The sequence below is a fragment of the Zonotrichia leucophrys genome, unplaced genomic scaffold (assembly GCF_028769735.1).
Source record: "Zonotrichia leucophrys gambelii isolate GWCS_2022_RI unplaced genomic scaffold, RI_Zleu_2.0 Scaffold_784_23023, whole genome shotgun sequence".
Classification (NCBI taxonomy): Eukaryota; Metazoa; Chordata; class Aves; order Passeriformes; family Passerellidae; genus Zonotrichia; species Zonotrichia leucophrys.
In genome coordinates, this window is record NW_026992989.1 from 2,377 (window position 1) to 23,023 (window position 20,647).

The 20,647-nt window shown below is 49.9% G+C and overlaps 2 protein-coding genes across 2 annotated transcripts; one reads left to right on the forward strand and one right to left on the reverse strand.

Annotated features, from left to right (window-relative positions):
- Positions 1–657: 657 nt before the first annotated feature.
- LOC135441982 (zinc finger protein OZF-like) lies at positions 658–2,154 on the reverse strand. The gene is made up of 2 exons (XM_064701530.1): positions 2,103–2,154; positions 658–1,916 (listed from the first exon to the last, which is right to left on the reverse strand). Exons 1-2 carry the CDS (start codon positions 2,152–2,154, stop codon positions 658–660), a joined length of 1,311 nt encoding a protein of 436 aa, XP_064557600.1.
- A 3,143-nt stretch (positions 2,155–5,297) lies between these two features.
- LOC135441983 (gastrula zinc finger protein XlCGF9.1-like) lies at positions 5,298–5,870 on the forward strand. The gene has a single exon (XM_064701531.1). The coding sequence runs from the start codon at positions 5,298–5,300 to the stop codon at positions 5,868–5,870; it is 573 nt and encodes a 190-aa protein (XP_064557601.1).
- Positions 5,871–20,647: the final 14,777 nt, after the last annotated feature.

A 20,647-nucleotide genomic window follows, 5' to 3' on the forward strand; every position in this document is an offset into this window, starting at 1 on the left:
CCTCCACTCCTGTCCCTGGGCACCAGAGGGAAGAGGTTCCCACAGCCCCAGCCAGGGACCCGCTCCTAAGGCTCTTGCCATGGCCACCAGGGCTGGGACCAGCTGGGATGCTCAGTTTCCACGGGCCGGGGTTCAGGAATGGGATTCCCCAATTTCCTGCTTCCACTAAAACCACACTGCCCTCGCTGCCCTCCCACCTCCCATGGAAAGCACAAAAGGCAAAGATTCCGGGCTGGGATAAGAACAATTTATTGGGAACAGCAACAAGATAAGGAACAAATGGAACAGAAATTATATTGATAACAGAATGGATAAGAAAAACTATTTACAGGGAAAACTAAACACAATTCACTGGGTCTGCCTGGCCACAATTTTCCCTGCCTGGAAATTTCACCCTTCTCTTCAGGGAGAGAGAGAGTCCCTTTCCTGCCCCAAGCAATGACCTGAGGTGGGAATAAATGTAATGACAGGGCCATGGCCAGACCCTCATATTCTTCCATCCCACATCATATCATTGGCAGGGGCAGGAAAAGGGACAGCTGTCTTCCCAGATGGATCACAGGGAAAATGGGTTCCCAGGGCTCTTCCCAACATGGGGGATAAAGCTGGAGCAGTGCATGAACTCTTCCTGCAGCTGGGGCATGTGCAGGATTTCTTTTACTGGTGACTCCGTTGGTGTCTGGTCAAGTGAGAGCTGCTGGTGAAGCTCTTCCCACACTGGGGACACTCGTAGGGCCTCTCCCCAGTGTGGATGCGCCGGTGGGTGATCAGGGTGGAGTTGTGCTTGAAGCCCTTCCCGCAGTCAGGGCAGCGGAAGGGCCTCTCAACCGTGTGAATCCGCTGGTGCTGGACGAGATGAGAACTGGTGTGAAACTTCTTCTGACACTCAGGGCACTTGTAGGGCTTCTCCCCAGTGTGGATCATCTGGTGGATGATCAGTTGTGGCCTCCTACTAAAGGTCATCCCACATTCCCCACACTTGTATGGCCTTTCCCCAGTGTGGATCCTCTGGTGGCAGCTCAAGAGAGACTTCTGCCTGAAGCTCTTCCCACATTCCCCACATTCATAGGGCCGTTCTCTGGTGTGGGTCTTCTGGTGGGAGATCAGGTTAGAGTTGTGGCTAAAGCTCATCCCACATTCCCCACACTCGTAGGGCCTCTCCCCAGTGTGGGTCCGCTTGTGCCTGATGAGGTGGGAGTTGCGCTTGAAGCCCTTCCCACAGCTAGGGCAGAGGAAGGGTCTCTCATCCGTGTGAATCCGTTCATGCAGGAGAAGATCAGAGCTGGTGTGAAACCTCTTCTGACACTCAGGACACTCGTAGGGCCTCTCCCCAGTGTGGATGCGCCGGTGGCTGACGAGGGTGTAGTTACGCTTGAAGCCCTTCCCACACTCAGGGCAGCGGAAGGGCCTCTCATCGGTGTGAATCTGCTCATGCTGGAGGAGACTGGAGCTGGTCCGAAACCTCTTCTGACACTGGGCACAATCATAGGGCTTCTCCCCAGTGTGGATGCGTTGGTGGGTGATGAGGGTGGAGCTGTAGCTGAAGCCCTTCCCACACTCCCCACACTCGTAGGGCCATTCCCCAGTGTGGGTCATCTGGTGGCTCATCAGGGTGCTGCTGTGCCTGAAGCTCTTCTCACACTCTAAGCACTTGTAGGGCTTCTTCTGATCATGAAGCTGCTCATGGACCACCAGCTCTGAGCTTTGGCTGAAGCTCCGTCCACCTTCATGGCTCAGGGTGGGTCTTTCCTTCTGAGAGCACCCTGGACTGGATTTGGAGCCCCTCTTCCTGTGGGATCTCTGAGGCATTTCCTCCCAGTTCGAATTCTGCACCGTAGCACTGCTCAAAACGGCCTCTTCCACAAGGTTCTGTTGGGGGAATTTGTCCTTCTTGGTCTCCATCCTCAGCTTCTTCTCTGGGGGAGGAAAGACAAGGAGAGGATGGGATTTGCCTCCGTGCCAGAGGGAAGGGGAAGGAGATCCCCCCAGTGCATCCCCGGCAGGACAGCGTTGGCAGCAGGGTTGTCCTGCAGCCAGGGGCTGTGCTGGGCTGGGAGATGGAGCAGAAGAGAGGGGGAAAGGGGCACTGACTTCCTCCTCACCTGCCTGGGTGTCCTGGGGCATCTTCCTCTTCCTCGCAGTCTCTCCCTCCATCTGGCTAAGTTTTAGGAATGGGAAATTCTGTTTTGGGAGGAAAACAAGAAATGAGCACACTAAATTTTGCACCGGATTGAAGGCAAAAGAGGGGGAGAGTCTAAGTCAGAATTCCAATTCAAAAACAAAATTAGGATCAAGGCAATGATACAGAAACACTGCCTTAAACTCACAGAGTCAGGATATAACCTGACACCCTCTTGGTCAGGGTGGTGGCAGCAGCCCCATTAAATGGTGGCTGCAGTCCTGTTGGAGTGATGAATGCGATTCTGTCCAAGAAGTGATGCTGTAGAATGGTCTGGTCTTCCTCTGAAGGTCCAGTGGTGGTTATAGAGATCTTGTCCTCTGGCAATCCAGTAGGCAAGCTGCTCCTGGTGTTGCAAGGCTCAGCTTATATCCAGGTAATATCCAGACTTGGGTGGGAGGAATCCCCAACCCAAGGCATTAACACCTTGTTTTTCCCCAAACCAGGATTTTCCCCAAACCTTCCCGCTGTGACATCCCCCATGTCCTACTCTGGGTGAGCTCAATCCCAAACCTGACCCCAATCCTGGTCTCAGTCTCACTCCATGTTTAGACACACTCAGTTCTGTATTATTCTCATCCCAGTCCCAAACTCATCTATCCCAACCCCAGCCTGAAAGTCAATCCCATGTCTAGCCTTAACCCCAATCCCAGCTCTAATCCAATCTCAGCCCCAACTCCGAGCCCAGCCCCAATTCCAGCCCCTACCTAAATCCTCAACCCCAAACCAAATCCCAGGTTTCAGCCCTTCTGGGGCTTTGGGGGTGTCTCTGTCCCTCTGACCCCGATGATGTTTGGGTGGGGTCACAGCAGGGCTGAGAGGGACAGAGCCCCCCCCAGCCCCGAGCACCCTCAGCGGTGAGAGGGACACAGAGCCCCTGGTCCCCAGCCCTGCACAGGCGTTGCCTGAGGCCAGAGGGATGGAGACCCCTCGAGCATCCCCTGGGCTGAGAGGGACAGAGACCCCCGAGCATCCCCTGGGCTGAGAGGGACAGAGACTGCCCCGAGCACCCCCTGGCACAGGGGTGAGAGGGAGGGAGACCCCCCAGGCATTTCCTGGGTGAAAATGATGGAGACCCCTTGGGGAATGGCCTGGGGTGACAGGGACAGGGACACCCCTGGGGAATGACCTGGTGTGAGAGGGACAGGGACAACCCCTGCAGAACGGCCTGGGGTGACAGGGACAGGAAACCCCCCCCCCCAAACCCCTCCCACACATCCCCCAGTGCGAGAGGCACAGAGACCCCTTGAGAATCCTCCGGGCAATGGACAAAATAAACTTGGCAGAAATGAAACTTGACTCTGCAAAATCACTTTGAAGAATATATGGTCTTCCCACAAGTAACTTGGGATGAAAGCGCAAACAAATTCCAAATATGAATAAACCGACATTCCAAGAAGTGATGTGGCAATTCCAATATTCATTGCTTCCTGCACATCTCCAGCTCAGCTGCTGCCCAGTTCCGATAACAGGAAAGTGGAAATTTGTCCCAATACAGACTATTAAAAGGAAGGGAAAGCTCTGTGTAGCAGTCACAAAGATGACAGGGATAAAAAAGAAAAATTATTCTCACATTTGGTAAAGCCCCCAAGCCTGGGAATTTCAGGACTTATTTGGAAATTTATCTACTTGAGCTGGCCTTCTTCTTGGACTTTTAGCCGCCTTGCATTCCTCACTGTGGGGTGACTGAACCTTGTCAGTCTCACTGGTAACATTTGCTCCATTTCCTCCTGTGATTTTAACAACTTTATAAGGAAAGACAACAAATTATTATCTTTACACTGGCCACCCATAAAAGCCATTTTCCTCATCATTTCTCCCATAAAGAAATAAAGCTTTTATAAGCTCCATAAGCTCCCCAGGAGGAAGGAAGGACTGTGTCCAAGTTTCCAAGAGTTCTTCCAGAAAGAACCACAACCTCCTGAGTGGAGGGAATCATGCTGTTGTCAAAGGCACTTGGGATCAGAAAACAGTGCCCTGAACTCACTGTGCATAAATATTATGGCAATTTGGTTAAGAAAATTGTTAGAGACACGCCTCTGCCCCAATTAAGGTGCTAACGCGACCAAATCCGAAGTGGATTTTATTGAACAGTAAATGTGAGGTAGAGAGATGGAAAGAAAGAGAAAAGATGAGTGACAAGGGACAGAGACCTAGCCTGGAGCAGGGCAAGTGTGACATTGTCCCCTGTGTGTGGGGGTTTTATAGCTGAGCCAGTTTGGGTAAGGGGGGTGGTGTTCACCCCCTGAGCAGGGATTACCCCACTGTTTCAAGTTGCAATGCAAGATGTAACCAAATGCATGTTTTCAATCCCCATCTTCATCAGCTGCTATAAACAGGTGAGGCAGTGTTCTTTATCTCTTCTATGACTCAGCCCTGATAATGCCCTCCAGGGGAGATATCTTCTGTGAATGGGCCATTGAGTGTCACTGCAGGACTGATAAAATTCCATCATCCCATTGTGGGATGCTCCGCCTAGGGGGAGGAACCAAGCATTCCTGCCTGGATATAAGCTGAGCCTTGCAACACCAGGAGCAGCTTGCCTGCTGGATTGCCAGAGGACAAGAGCTCCATAACCTCCACTGGACCTCCAGAGGAAGACCAGACCCTTCTACGGGATCACTGCTTCGACAGAATCACATTGATCACTCCAACAGCCACCACCCTGACCAACAGGGTGTCGGGTTATATCCCGTCTCTGTGAGTTTAAGGCAGGGTTTCTGTATCATTGCCTTGGTCTTCACTTTCTTATTAAATTGTATTCTGACGTACACTCTCCCCCAGGTTTGCCTTCAAACCAGTACAAAAGACAATGTGCGCACCCTTTGTTTTCTTCCCAGAACAGGATTTCCCACTCCCAGATCCTGACTGGATGGAGGAGGAGGCTGCGAGGAAGAGGAAGATAGATAACCAAGCAGGTGAGGAGGAAGTCAGTCCCTATTTCCCCGTCTCTCCTGCTCCATCTCCCAGCCCAGCACAGCCCACAGCTGCAGGACAATCCCGCTGCCAACACAATCCTGCCGGGGATGCACTGGGGGGATCTCCTTCCCCTTCCCTGTGGCACGGAGGCAAATCCCATCCTTTCCTTGTCCTTCCTTCCCCAGGGAAGGAACTGAGGATGGAGACCAGGGAGGAAAAATCTGAATGGCAGAACCTTGTGAAAGAGGCCGTTTTGAGTGATTCTAGTGCACAGGAATCCAACAGGGAAGAAAAACCTCAGACATCCCACATGAGGAGGGGCTCCAAACCCAGCCCAGGGTTCTCTGAGGAAGAACGACCCACCCTGAGCCAGGAAGGTGGACAGAGCTTCAGCCAGAGTTCCGAGCTGGTGGCCCATGAGCAGCTTCCTGATAAGGAGAAGCCCCACAAGGGCTTGGAGTGTGGGAAGAGCTTCAGACAGAGCAGCACCCTGATCCGCCACCAACGCATCCACACTGGGGAGAGGCCCTACCGGTGTCCCACATGTGGGAAGAGGTTTCAGACCAGCTCCAATCTCCTCCTGCATGAGCGGATTCACACAGAGGAGAGGCCCTTCCCCTACTCTGACTGTGGGAAGGGCTTTAAGCAAAAGTCCCACCTCATCACCCACCGGTGCATCCACACTGGGGATAGGCCCTTCGAGTGTTCCCAGTGTGGGAAGAGCTTCACCTGCAGCTCTGCCTTGAGCAGACATCAATGGAGGCACCGGTAAGGGAAGCCCTGCAAATGCCACAAACGCAGGAACAGCTTCATCCCAGCACCACTCCAGCTTCATCCCCCATAGGAGGGCCAACATTGGGAAGAGCCCTGGTCATCCGTTTTCCCTGTGATCCATCTGGGAAGACACCTGTCCCTTTACCTGCCCTTGCCAAAGACATGATGTGGGATGGAAGAACATGAATGTCTGGCCATGGCCATGTCATTACATTTACTCTCACCTCAGGTCATTGCCAGGGGCAGGAAAGGGACTCTCTCTCTCTCCCTCTGAGGAGAAGGGTGTCCTTTCCAGACAGGGGAAATGCATGGCCAGGAAGAGCCTGTTGTTGATGTATTAGTTTTCCCTGTAAACAGTTTTTCTTATCCCTTCTGTTATCAATACTATTTCTGTTTCTGTTTGTTCCTTATCTCGTTCCTGTTCCAAATAAATTGTTCTTATCCCAGGCTGGGATCTTTGCCTTTTGTGCTTTCCATGGGAGGCAGAAGGGCAGCGAGGGCAGTGCGGTTTTAGCAGGAGCAGGAAATTTGGGAATCCCATCCCTGAACCCCGGCCCGTGGAAACCGAGTATCCCAGCTGGTCCCAGCCCTGGTGGCCATGGCAACAGCCTTGGGAGCAGGGCCCTGGCTGGGGCTGTGGGAACCTGTTCCCTCTGGTGCCCAGGGATAGGAGTGGAGGGAACGGCTGCAGCTGAGTCAGGGCAGGCTCAGGTTGGATGTCAGGAAAAGGTTTTTGCCCAGAGGCTGCTGGGGCCCTGCCCAGGCTTCCCAGGGAAGGGTCCCAGCTCCAGGGCTCTCTGAGCTGCAGCAGCGTTTGGACAGCGCTGCCAGGCCCAGGCTGGCATTGTTGGGGTGTCCTGTGCAGGGCCAGCAGTTGGACTGGAGGATCCTGATGGGTCCCTCCCAGCTCAGCCAATTCTGTGGTTCTGGGATCCCATGAGCCTGGGGATGGGACTGCCAATGGTTGCCATGGCAACGGGATCTGGCTGCAGGCCTGAGCTGGTTTCCCTGGCAACCACCCCTGGCATGGGTTCTCCATGGAGCTGCTGAGGGACTGAGCATAGTAACAGGGGGCTGGGGATGGTTGCTATGGGAACCAACCATAGCAACCGTGGGCTGCTGATGGCTGCCATGGAAACTGACCATAGCAACAGGGTCCTGGTAATGGTTGCTGTGGAAACTGAACAGAACAACAGGTGGCTGGTGATGGTTGCCTGCTAAGGATCAGATTTGTCACAGGCCCTCAGAGAGGTTCCATGGGGACTTTCCAAGAGTCTCCAGGCTGTTCCAGAGCTGGAATGCCACAGGCAGAGACAGGGGCCCCATGGAGACCTCCCAGGCCTTTCTCGGGATGTTAAAGAGCCCTGTGGTCAGAGGCAGTCACAGCCATTCCATGGTGACATCCCAGGGCACCTTGAGCTGCAAAGGCACTGATCTGTCACAGGCACTCATGGGGGCTCCTTTGTGACATCCCAGGAGTCCCCAGGCTGCCAAAGAGCTGGGATGTCCCAGACACTCACAGGGGTTCCTGTCATGTGTACAGTGGGAGCTTCAGGAAAAATCTTTATTTCTTTATTGGAAAAACTCCTGCTAAATCATGAGGTGGAGAAATGACACTGAACAGCCACCATGGATCCTCAAACCCCTGCAGGACCCCTAGACTTCTCAAATTTTTTCAAAGAGAGGAGACTGGGAGTGGCTGGATCCAATCCCAGCCCCAGACTTTGTCAAAGGTGTAAAGGATTGGACAGATGGAATTGAACCTTTAACCCGATTTGTCCCACAGAATTAATGATGGAATACCCAATAGATTTATATAAATATTACTCTGATTGATTCTAATCATGATTAGAAGAAAGAACTTAACCAGAGTTATTTCCTCCACAGTTCAGGAGCTATAACAATTATTAGAATATAGTGCTCTAGGAAGCAGTTTTGAAGTCAACAGGGTCCTGCTGGGGTTGTTGGAGCCCATTGCAGGCAGAGCCTCCTGCTCCAGCAGGAACTGCCTTTCCTGTGCTATCAGCAGGGCATCTCCCGCTGCAGGAAAAGCCCCAGACCAGCCCCAGCACAGGGAAGGGCTCGGGCACAAGGGCAGAGTGCCGTGCTGGGAGCTGTGCCACGGAGAGCCTGAGGCACCAAAGGCACCCTGGCAGCAGCAGCTGCTTGCAGGCCATGGCCAGAAGCCTCCCTTGGCAGCCCGGCCTGGTGGCCACCCCTGCAGAGCTGCTGCCTCAGGGCTCATTCCTGGCTGGGCTCTGAAAAGCCACTTCTGCTCCAGGAGCCTGACTGGGAAGCCATTTACCCCAGCACCCTGGGGACAAGATAGTAATGACAAAACTCTTCATGGCAGCAGAGACAAGGCAGGGTCAGAGGAAAGGGGAGAGCCAGGCCCAGGGGACAGGGCTGCCATGGTGATGGCTGTGAGGTCACTGCCCCTGCAGCAGCCTGGCTGCCCTCAGCAGAAATTCTGGCCAGAAGCCTTGTGAGGGCACCCAGCACATCAGAGAACCCACAGAAGAGGAATTCTGTCCCTGGGGATGAGAGGGTTTCACTGGGTCAGGCTGCACAAAGTTCCTGCTCCTAGAATGGGAATTCCTGTGATGGGAAATCCACTTCTCTGGAATAACTGTTGCAGTTTTGTGCCATTCTTATAATTGTAAAATATTTCCTCCTTCTTACAAATGTAAATCCACCCTCATTCAGTTTAAAGATATTGACCTTTCTTCCATCACTGCAAGATTTGGGAGAAAATAACTTTGATCACTATTTTTCCATTTTCACAGACTTTGGAGAGGACACAAAATCTTCCAGGATGGAGGCCTCATCACATAACCAGGATGTAGAAGCTGATAGCCCTGGGGTCAGTGGGGCAGAGACTGAGGACAGAACAGGAGTAGCCTGGGAGGCATGGAAGGGTGAGATTCTGGAGCTTTTCTTCATAGAGGATATAAGCATGAGAAGAAAAAAATGGCACCAAGGGCAGCTGGTGAGGCCCAGACTGAACACCATAGGTCATAGGGACCTTCCCACTGTTTGCTGACTAAATTCCACACCCGAACCTTCGCTCGAGGCTGATGTGCGTCGTCTGCAGCCTGCAACAAGAGATGGTGATTCAAAATGACAGGATTATTTGAGTTCTGTGGCACAGTGAGATGACTGATTGTGCACAAAGCTTTTGCCAACCGACTGTGCGGGGTTTCACCCTGCATTCCCCGTTTTTGTTTTTGAAGAACCTGCTTCAGAGTACCATGAGCGCATTCTACAAGAGCTTTACCAGTTGGAGAATGAGGGATACCAAACTTGTGCAAGACACCCCACAACTGCAGGAACTGCCGCACCTTTTGCGATGCGTAAGCAGGACCATTGTCGGTTTTCACAGCAGAAGGTATGCCCAGAACAGCAAAGGCCTGCCTCCAGTGGGCAAGGACATCACGAGCCTTTTCCCAAGTGTGAGCCGAAGCCCACATCGCAGAGGAGAACGTGTCCACTGTTATGAACAAAAATTCAGTTAATATTTTTTTTTGTGAGAGGGAGTTGCAGGGACGCCGCAGGGTTGGTCTCTGCCAGGACTCTTAGTGCTTTGTTATTGTAATACCGGGTCGTTAAGGCTTATCTCCTTCTTTTGTATTAGTAAAAAGCATGGCTGGGTGGGGAAATGGCCGTTCCCCGAGGCAGTGCGCCCTTCCAGCATAGGGAAGACACCTGAGAGGGTGGGGGGGGGTTATGCAAAGTGACTCCAAAGTCCAGAATGCTTTGTGGGACCCCGACTCGAAATGCAACGAGAAAACCCCAAAAACAACGAGCCAATTACGAATTGAGAGACTAAGGTGATGTCTGGATGTGAGGAGCCAAGTGCTGAGCCTGCAGAGATGCGGAGCCCCTCTCGCCCTGACCATGGGAGTCGTCCCCAGCGCCGAGACTGAGGGGGACCGCACTGACAACGCAACATCTGACGGGGACATCAAGCCCTAAAAAGCTCCCACGAGGACTGGATCCCCGGCTCTGCCCCTAGTGGACGGAGCTGCGCATATCCTCCTCCTCTGAGTTGCCCTGGGAGACGCGACGGGGACTGCAGCCCTGCCGAGCCGCCCAATCCTGAGCTGATCACTTTTAATAAAGGCATTATAAAGGAGAAGAAGTCTCCTGGCCCTGTTTATTTCAGCTGGGGGCGCTCGTCCGGAATAGCCACGCCGCAAGAAGACTCAAGACTGGCCATCTTGGACTTCAGGACAGCTGGCTACCAGGACCAGAGGGATCAGCTCAGGAGCAGCGACACAGAGGAGCACCGGAACACCGGATTGGTGAGAAAGCCGGTGGCGGGAGCGGGAGACGTGCGCATGTGTGTGTGAATGAGACGAAGGCCGGCAGCCGGACCTTCGAAGTGAGAGCAGACCTCTCAGTACCGCGTTTCCGGACTCCTGTGAAGGAGCCGGCCGGGAACAGAGGGTGGAGCTTGGAATTAGCGTGAGTGAGTCGTCTCCCAAGGGGGAATAAAGGGCCCCCCCCCTCCGGGCGTGCGGAGGGAATATTTGTATGAGTGGCACGCACCCAAAATAGGTCCTGACAGAGGGAAGTCAGGCAGATTTGTCAGTCCCGAGAAGGATTCGGGTAGCATTTGTAAGTCTCGAGAAGGATTCGCGTAAGATTTTATCAGTCCCGAGAAGGATTCGGGTAGCTCACAAGCCCTGCAGGCAAAAGTAAGTCCTGGCACAGGAGCCAGGCACAAACCCCAGCGAAGGAGGCTGTGGTTTGCTTTTAAGTCCTGATACAGTGAAGCCTAAAAATTGGCGGGTTAGGCAAACTAAAAATCAGGCAGTTGTTTTTCCTGACTGAGGGAGTCAGGCACGACCCGGATTCTTAGGCCAAGGTTTCGTGTGTTCAAGTCCCGATAGATGTAAGACCTGATGTGGGGAAAGTTAGGCAATCAAGAGATTGGGCAGTTGTTTCAGTATAAAGTCCTGAGCATCAGGCAGAAATTTGAAGTTTCAGTGGAGGAGGCTGAAGCTCCTCAAACAAGGTTCTTTTTTGAAATTACCGGTCAGTAAAGGCACCTTTGGGATTTTTTACTGTTGAGACCTGTAAAATGGGAGGGTGTAATAGTAGAAAGACCGGTAAGAGACTGAGGTACATACATCCCAGTAGTCCCTTAGGAGAACTGTTAGTAAAATGGGATTCTATAGAGGCCACGGAGGGATTAGATAAAGTGAAAATGATCCATTATTGTATGGAAGTGTGGCCAGAATTAGAGATACAAGGAGGATGGCCTTGGTGTGGGACAAAGGATAAGTGGATGTGTCACCTGTTAAATAATTATCTGACAGCTCGAGGAGATACTGATCCTGAGCAATTATTGTATGTAGCTTGCTGGTTAAAGAGCGCTGTTGGGGATGGAGGGGTGCGAATTTGTAAGGTACAGAGGAAGAAAGAGGGAAATGAAGGAGGGGATGATAGGACTAGTAAAAGATGGGATCCCCTGGATTATTTGCCTCCTTCTGCCCCTCCACTTTATAATCCTCTTCTCCAAGCACCACAAATGGCAGGTCCGGTTCTTCCCCTGGCTGCCATCTCACTACCACCTGTTCAAACTCCTCCTTCTACCTCTTCAGCTTCCGCTATGATAAACCCAGTATCCCCTCCAGCTCCTTCTGCACCACCACAAGTGCCTACTCCACCTGCTGCATTCTCCACCCCTTCTCCAGCTGCACTTAATATCCACTCAGGCTCTTCTCCCCCTCCTATTGCTGTCCCTTTACCTCCTCCAGGTTGGGACACAAATGCCTCCTCGCCCGATAAACAGCTATCAGCAAATACACCTGCTGATGGGCAGAAAGTTCAGGGTAACCCAGATATCCTTCAAAGTAGTTTGGCATCTGAAGACGGGCCGTACTGTAGCACCACATCCAAGACCTCCAAGGCAGAGAGACTCTTTCCCCTCAGAGAGGTTCCTATGGGAGGAGTAGTGGGAGGTGTTGGCTTTGTGAATGCTCCCCTAACTGCTTCTGAGGTGAGAGGATTCAAGAAAGAGTTGGGGCATTTAGTTGAGGACCCAGTGGGCATAGCTAACCAAGTAGATCAATTTCTAGGTCCAAATATCTACACTTGGGGGGAGATGAATTCCATCCTGTGTATATTATTTCTCCAGAAGAGGTCCAGATGATTAGGGTGGCTAGCATAAGAATTTGGGAGAAAGATAACCGTCCAGGACCCCAGGTGCCATCAGGCGAACAGAAATTGCCACTAACGGATCCCAGCTGGAACCCTAACCAGGAGGAGGGGAGGAAGGCCATGATGGAATATAGATCTTTGATAATACAGGGGATCAAAGAGTCAGTTCCCAAAGGAACTAACACCCAATTGGCATTTGAGGGTACACAGGAGAAAGATGAAGCTCCTGCTGCCTGGCTTAATCGCCTAAGGCAGAACTTCCAGTTGTACTCTAGAATAGACCCAGACACCCCAGAAGGTCAAATGCTATTAAAGGTCCAATTTGTTACCAAATCTTGGCCTGATATAAGGAGGAAACTGGAAAAGATGGAAGAGTGGCAAGCGAAGGACATAAATGAGTTATTAAGAGAGGCATTGAAGGTGTATTTAAGGAGGGAGGAAGAAAAGGCAAAGGCCAAGGCTAAGATCATGGTTGCTGTAGCTAGAGAAAGTGCAGGGGGGGCGGGTACACCACCAGGAGGAGGCAGAGACAGGCCAGTACTGGCAGGTGCACGAAGGATTGAGAGACATCAAGTCCCTTTGAGAGGACGACATTGCTATTACTGTGGAGAGCCAGGACACACCAGGAGGTTTTGTAGAAAGCTCAGTCTCGATGTGGCAATAGCCAGGGAACAAGAGAATTTAGACTAAGATCCTTAGAAGTGACAAGTAGAGGGTCAGGGGCTTTATACTTTAGGGGACCCGATGCAACATCTAAAAGAGCCCTTGGTAAACTTTGAAGTGGGACCCCTAAATGAGGAACTTGAATTTTTGGTTGATACAGGGGCAGATAAGTCCTGTCTCAACAAAGTAACATCTGAAGTTAGACAAAAACAGCTAGGTAGAAAGGATATCCAATAGCACCAAAACTGGCCAGTAAAACTAAATTGTAATAAGTGGTGTGAAAGTAAAAGGTACCTTCTTGTTGTCTTGTTGTGTGTGTGAGAGTGAGTCACAAGCAAAGTCAGCCTCAACTTCCTGGGCAGGTGGGAAGGGGGCAGTGGAAGTGTGTGTGTGACCTGCAAACCAGGCTTGTGTCCCCCGGGTGGGTGGGGGCTGTGACCAAAGTGTGTGTGTGTGACCTGCAAACCAGACTAGTGCTCCCCCGGGTGGGTGGGGGCTGTGACCAAAGTGTGTGTGTGTGTGACCTGCAAATCAGACTAGAGCTCCCGAGATGTGTGAGGGAGCCGTAGCTGTAAGAGCATGAGTGACACGCAGGCAGCCTCACAGGTGAATGTGCGCCAGAGGCAACCAGAGTCTGGGCCCTTCCAAGAGGCCCAGAGATACTGAGACCTGTGGGCCAACCCCAAGGTGAGGGGGGGCTATAGGGACCTGTGATTTTCTAGCAATAAGTTTGTGTCTTAAAGGTGTGGAGGAGTGTGTGAAAGTGAATGAGAAATGAGAGAGTGAATATAGATGAGTTAGAATAGAGGTAATGTAGATTGTGCATTACAAGTTTTACCACATCTCCTTAGAGGGAAGTGTATTGTGTAAAAGAATGGTGTAAGGAAAAATTTAGGTGTAAGGGGTTGAAAGAAATATTTAAGCTGTAAGTGAAAGTATGAAACAGAAGCAAGAGATAAATAAATAAGATCTTGAAAAATAGAAAAGAAAACTAGTGAATTAAATACACAGAAAAATAGGAGAAAAAAAGTACTGTGAGAGTTAAGTTAGCTGAGAAATACAACTCCTTGCAAAAATACAGAGTATGTAGAAGTTGATGAGAGAAACATACAAGCTATGGAAAAAGAGAAATTACTGATAACATTAAACAGAGAAGCTGAGTTTTGATAAAATCATTAACAGTAGACCATTAATGCCCGTGTTTGAAAGCCCGTTTCAGGTATTCTTCATTACTATGACGGTTGGACTCATATCACTCTCACCCCTGGTATTGGACCAGGATTCAACACCCAGTTTTTCCTTCTGGCATTCTGGTATTGGACCGGACTGCACCCCATTCTCCCTGGTATTGGACCAGACTACACCCCTGTCTCCTCTGGCATTGGGCCAGACTCCCAGTTTCTTCTTCTGGCATTGGGCCAGAGTCCACATCACTCACCCCGGGGCACTGGATAAGGATTCATCCACATCACAAGTTAATTCACCTGAGTATACTGAGATTTAAAGTTGACTCTCAGGAAGAAGAGTCAAAAAGACTGAACTGTATGGGAAAAATTGGTATCAGAGTTCTAATATTGCTTAAAATGTTTCAAAACTGTTTTGTGTAAATTATGTTGGTAAAAAGTTTAAGGCTGTAAATAAGTAATTCTAGTTTAAGTTCCCCACTATACTTCTAAAGACTCCAGGTTAACCCTCTACAGAACACTCCCCTTGGGGGGAAACTAAAATTTGTAGGGAACAGACCAAGAGAGGCTTAACCAGAGAAGCGGGTAGAAGGGACTCTAAAGAGCTTGGAAGCTTGTCCTCAGAAAAAATTCCCCAAGAGGCAAGGCCGGGTGGGCAGGCTGTGTAAGATGACCCATACCGGACTCTTGGGAAGGGTGGTACTGATGGCTCTGATTGCTGGTGGTGCTCAGGGGAGCCCAGCTGAGCCGTGCAGAGAGTGCTACCAACCCCTCTATGAGGAGGAAGTGAGCTCCTTGTCGAGAGTCCACATCAGTTCTAACCCTGATTGTGTTAACCTCTCCCAGTTTGTCCTTTATCAGAAAAATAAAAGAGTGTATTGGATAGCCCAGAATACTGCCACTTTTAGGTAGCCACTCCTAGGAGAGTGCCCTATAGGGGAAGCCTGGTTGTGCTTTGAATGTGATGCTGCTGAAACAAGCTCAGCAGATCTAGTAAAAAGCAAAGAAATGGTGAAAATGGTAAGAAAAATTGTTTGTTACAAGTATTTAGATGAGTGTACTGAAAAAGACATAAACCCCTTTTGGAACACATTTCAGGGGAACTCTAAACCCCTAAGTTTGATCCCATCTGGCAACTGCATTGCTAGGGTGATAACACCAATTTTCTAATTACCCAAAGAAACTGGATCAAGTTTGGGAGTTCCTATATATAATGATTTGGGAGAAATTAAACAAAACCGGGAAAGTGAAATAGAAATTGGGAAAATCCAAAATTGTAAAAGCCAAGTTCGGATCCCAAAATCTGTGTTGAACAAAGTCATCTGGCTCCAGGCAGTATTAAAAATAAAGAATTCAATTATTAGGGACATTACAAACGAAATAAAAAGATTGGCATGTGTAAATAATCAAGATCAAACTCCTACACTTGATCCCAGTGGGTGGGAGAATTTAGAGATTTTCAGAAAATATGTATGGGAAAAAGTGGTTTTTCTCGCTGTGTGTGTACTTGGAGGATTGCTCTTTTTACTATGCTTATTTGTCTGTTTTAGTAAAACAGTATTGGCTGTACAAACCAATCTGGAAAAACCAAGCAAAGTAACAAGGTTAAGTAAGCATGATTACCAAAGTGCACAAGAGATTTATAGTAGATTCAAAACCAAAAATTGTGAGTTGATGCGAGCTTAAGAATTTAAGCTCGATCAAAGAAAAAGAGGGGGGACTGTTATGAACAAAAATTCAGTTAATGTTTTTTTTGTGGGAGGGAGTTGCAGGGACGCCGCCGGGTCGGTCTCTGCCAGGACTCTTAGTGCTTTGTTATTGTAATACCGGGTCGTTAAGGCTTATCTCCTTCTTTTGTATTAGTAAAAAGCATGGCTGGGTGGGGAAATGGCCGTTCCCCGAGGCAGTGCGCCCTTCCAGCATAGGGAAGACACAGAGAGGGTGGGGGGGGTTATGCAAAGTGACTCCAAAGTCCAGAATGCTTTGTGGGACCACGACTCGAAATGCAACGAGAAAACCCTAAAAACAACGAGCCACCTAAGAATTGAGAGACTAAAGTGATGTCTAGACGTGAGGAGCCAAGTGCTGAGCCTGCAGAGATGCAGAGTCCCTCTCGCCCTGACCATGGCAGTCGTCCCCAGTGCCGAGACTGAGGGGGACTGCGGTGAGAAAGCAACATCTGACGGGGACATCACGCCCTAGAGGCTCCCACGAGGACCGGATCCCCCGGCTCTGCCCCTAGCGGACAGAGCTGCGCATATCCTCCTCCTCTGAGTCGCCCTGGGAGATACGACGGGGACTGCAGCCCTGCCGAGCTGCCCAATCCTCAGCTGATCACTTTTAATAAAGGCATTAAATAGGAGAAGTCTCCTGGCCCTGTTTATTTCACTATGTGAGATACTTTTTTTAAAGAAAGGACTCACAGCGAGATAGCGGCCACAGGACACCTAAACCTTTCAGAGAAAGAGAATTTATTGCTCTCTTATCAGAAGAAATGAACTTCTTCCTGCCTGCTCAGCCATGAAGACGCCGTCAGGATTCAGAGGAAGAAGCTGACACTGATCAGACAGAATCCTGTGTTTGAATGGAATTTATGCATTATGTATGAGGGGTATGAATATGCAAGAGGCTATTGTTTTTAAAGGTTAATCATCTGTTAATGTGTGTCCTTTTTCAGGCTTATGCTGCCCAGAAGAAGTTACCCAGACGTCTGGAACTCTTTGTTTCTATTATCTCATATTGTCCTAATTCAAATTGTCCAAATTATTAATACTCTAATTATAAAAGTATCTTACATAGCATAGTTTCTATTTTAACATTATGTTATAACCTAAAACTAGATTTAACACACTACTTAAGAAAATTAGTACAACATAACTTTCTAACACAACACATATAATATTCATTTTAATATTTCTGAAAAGCCAATCATACAATATGCATTTTTCACACAGGGAATGCAGGCCCTGGAGGCATCTCCTGAAGCTGGCACAGCCCCAGCAGATGGCATGGGTGAGGAGGGGGCTGCTGGGGGGCAGTTTGGAATAACTGTGCTGTCCTAGGGTGACGTTAGGACACTTGTATCCTCATTCGTGTATTCTGTTTATGCTGGATATTATGTTCTGTGCCTTTAAGACTGGCTCTGAAGAGCAAAGTTTTGTTTTGGTTTTGTTATCAGCCGCTCCCCCATGGCTGGCGGGACACAGAGATAGGGCAGTACATGGTGCTGCTTTTGCTTTTTGCTTGGCTTTTTGCTTTGCTCTTGCTTTTTTTTCTGCTCATTAGTTAGTTTAGCTAAGCAGTCTGAATTTTTCCCTGGACTGTTTTCCTTTCCCTTTGTTGGAACCACTCAAACCTGCTCCAGACTGGGACCTGGGAAACACCGAGAGTTTGCACCTTGTGGCTGCAGCAGCTGCCCCAGCACCAGAGGGACCGATAACAGAGCGACCACTCCCAAGAGAGACTTTCTGAATTTGTCATCTTTTCAGAGTGGTGAAAGAGTGTTGTCACCTGGTATTGTTCACTTTGTGTGCTGGGGGATGTTTTACCTCTTAAATAAACAGGTTCTTTCCACTTCTCTCCAAGGAATCCTTCCCAAACTGGCTGGGGGGAGAGGCCATGTGGGTTTGCTTTCTGGAGGGGCCCCTTTGGAGGTTTTCTCCCAAATTTGCCCTAAACCAGGACAAAATTTGGTGCCCAATGTGTGGGGCTTGAGAGAGAGTGGAAAAAACCCTGGTCTGACAGCATTTTGGTTGCCATTACTCTGTGTTGTTATAAAGCAGTTAATGGCCATGTTTTCTGAATTCATAATATCTCCTTGGGTGGAGGCTTGCATGCATTTCTGGTCCCTAGGTGCGGAGGATCATTAATGGGACATCACACCATGATCAATATGATCAAGCCAATTTATTACAAAAAGCAAGCCATTTTTATACTGTTCTCTATTGTTCACACTTCAAGCTAATACGTGATTGTTTAAATCCTTTTTACACACGCATTTTAATATTTCAGGTAATTTTAGTTATCTTTCTTCTTCATGCATCTTGCTGCAGGTTTTCTTGTCTGCCTTTGCATCCTGAACCATCTGCTGCTAAGCGTGTTCTTCTTCTTTTGTGTCCTTCAAGGGCATGGTGACCTTACTCAGTTTCTATGAAGGCTGGATTGTGCATATGTTGCATATATCCATTGTCCTGCAAAAACCCCCCAACACTCCTCCCAATGCTTTCTGGTCATTCAAGTGCCCTTCAGCTGACTGGTTTCATGCTTTGAGCTTCAGAGAATTGCCCAATCTTTCTGAAGCTCAAATAAATATCATATTAGTCAACATCTTAATTGTGTTTATAACTCACAGAATTACCTTTTCTTTTGTCTAAAACTGTTACTGTACAGAAATCTCTGGGAGATGGTGGACATGTCAGATGCTGCTGGGACATCGCAGAGCACTTGGACCTTGGCTCTGCACAGGAGAGCTCTTCATCCCCTTTCTCTCTTTTCCTCCCTCTGGGCATGGAGGGAGCTCCTGACTTCAGCGTGTGACTCATGTGTGCAAAGAGTAAATCTGGGCAGAATTGGGGCAGGAAGGATTTGGGGGGACATTGGGATCTGTGCTGGGCACAGAAGGTGTTTTCCATTGCTCTGAGGCTGTCTGCTGTGGAAAGTGGATTTAATATCCACCAGAGGGATGGCTTTTGCATTTGATGGGGCTGTGCCTTCCCTTGGCTTTGTTGGCTGAAAAGATACAGAGAAGCACACACAGAGCTACCAACTCCTGGATTCCAGCAGTGTTCAGATAGAAATTCCAACAGGAGGTAGGGTCAAGATGTGTGCTTGCCTTGTGGTCAGCCTTCAATACCCCTTGGTCTCCCTGAGCCCTTCCCCCGGTAGGACTTGGGCTCATTTGGTCCCTCAGGAGCTGGGCTGGGGGCTCCAGATGTGGCTGTGGAGCATTGCCTGTGCTGTGCCAGGGACTGGCAGCCACTGTTGGGCTGGGATAGAGGCTCTGGGGGGATTGGGGTTCCAGGGCAGGACAAGGCTGGACCTGCCCCTTCCTCCACCACACACAAAATGTTTAGAGCCAACAATCTCCTCCAGTCTGTCACAACAGGCAATGCTGGAAGTGAAATCCCAATTGTGGCATGGGCACCTGGCTGAGAAGGACAGTTCTTTTCCATAGGAAGGAAAGCACAGTGCCTCAGTGTTTGGAAGGCAGGTGAGGGTCTCACTAGGCAAGGCCAGCCAGAGTTTTCAGGAATGGCAGATTTTTGTCTGGGAGCAGTCTTTGGATATAGGGAATTCTGGAGGTGGAAGTCCAATCTCAGCCATGCGTGCCTGGAGAAGTAGGACACTTCTTTCTCATAGGGAGGAAAGCACGGAGCCTTCCCCAGTGTTTTGGGGACAGATGGGAGGTTACTCTCCTGAAACCATTGCCAGCCAGATTTGTCCTGGCAATATTCCTATGGGAAGAATCCCTGGATATAAGGAAATTTGGAGGTGAAATCCCAACTCTGGCCATGGGTGGCTGGAGCAGAAGGACAGTTCTTTTCCATTGGGAAGGAAAGCACAGAGCCCCAGTGTTTCAGCAGCACATAAGAAGTGACCCTCCACATACAAAGGTCACTTGGACCAGTCAGGCAGTCCATGGGAGGCCAAACCAGCCAGACCTGTTCTGTGTGCCCTTGGTTTCATGGGGCCCCATAGTGTCACAATGGTGCCTTGGATCCATGGGGCCCCGCAGTGTCGTAATGGTGACTTGATTCCATGGGTTCCAGCAGTGTCACAATGGCCTCTTGATTACAAGAAGACCTGCAGTGTCACACTGGCCCCTAGGTACGATGGGGTCCCACAATGTCACAGTAGCCCCTAGGTGTCATAAGGCCCCACAGTGTCACAATGGTACCAAGGATTCCATGAACCCTTGCAGTGTCACAATGGTCTCTGTGGCTCCCCAGGCCCCACAATGTCACCTGGCTCCTCTGTTCCATGAGGTCTGCAATGTCATAATGAACTCTTGGATCCTGTGTGTTTGCAGTGTCACAATGGACCATTGATGACAGGAGGCCACTCTGTGTCACCCTGGAGCTTTGGTTCCTTGCAGCCCTGCAGTGTCACAAAGGCCTCTTGGTTTCATGAGGCCCCACAATATCACAATGGTCCTCCCAGGGTCACAATGGTCTCACTGGTTCCATGAGGCCTCACAGTGTCACAATGCTTTGCATATTCCATGGGGCCTCATAGTGTCACAATGGTCCTCATGATTCCATGAGTCCCCTGAGTGTCACAGTGGTCTCTGTGAGTCCATGGTGTCCCTCAGTGTCACAATGGCCCCTTGGTTCCATAAGGCTGTAAAGTGTCATAATTGTCTTTGCATGCTTCCATGAGGCCTTGCAATGTCACAACGGACCTTTGGTTCCATGGAGTCTCACAGTGTCACAATTACCCCTTGGTTCCATGACATTCCAAAGGGTCATAATGGTCTCCATGGTTCCATGAGGCCTTGTAATGTCACAATGGACCCTTGGTTTGATGGGGCCTCACAGCATCACAATGATCCCTACATTCCATGGAGCCACACAGAGCCAGTACAGTCCCCTTGGTTACATGAGGCACAGCAATGTCACAGTGGTCTCCATGACTCCATGAGGCCCCACAGTGTCATAATGGTCCCTTGGTTCCATGGGCCCTGTGCTGCTGCATTCCCCCCTCCCCTTCTCATGCCGCCCTGCCAGCTGAGAAATGCTCCTTGGGCCTCCGCCTTGGCCAA

Excerpts from the sequence above, each read along its gene's own strand:
- LOC135441982 (XM_064701530.1), bottom strand. The coding sequence starts at position 2,154 with ATGGAGGGAGAGACTGCGAGGAAGAGGAAGATGCCCCAGGACACCCAG. Across the intron at positions 1,917-2,102 it reads GCCCCAGGACACCCAGGCAG|AGAAGAAGCTGAGGATGGAG; the intron begins GTGAGGAGGAAG and ends TTCCTCCCCCAG.
- LOC135441983 (XM_064701531.1), top strand. The coding sequence starts at position 5,298 with ATGGAGACCAGGGAGGAAAAATCTGAATGGCAGAACCTTGTGAAAGAG.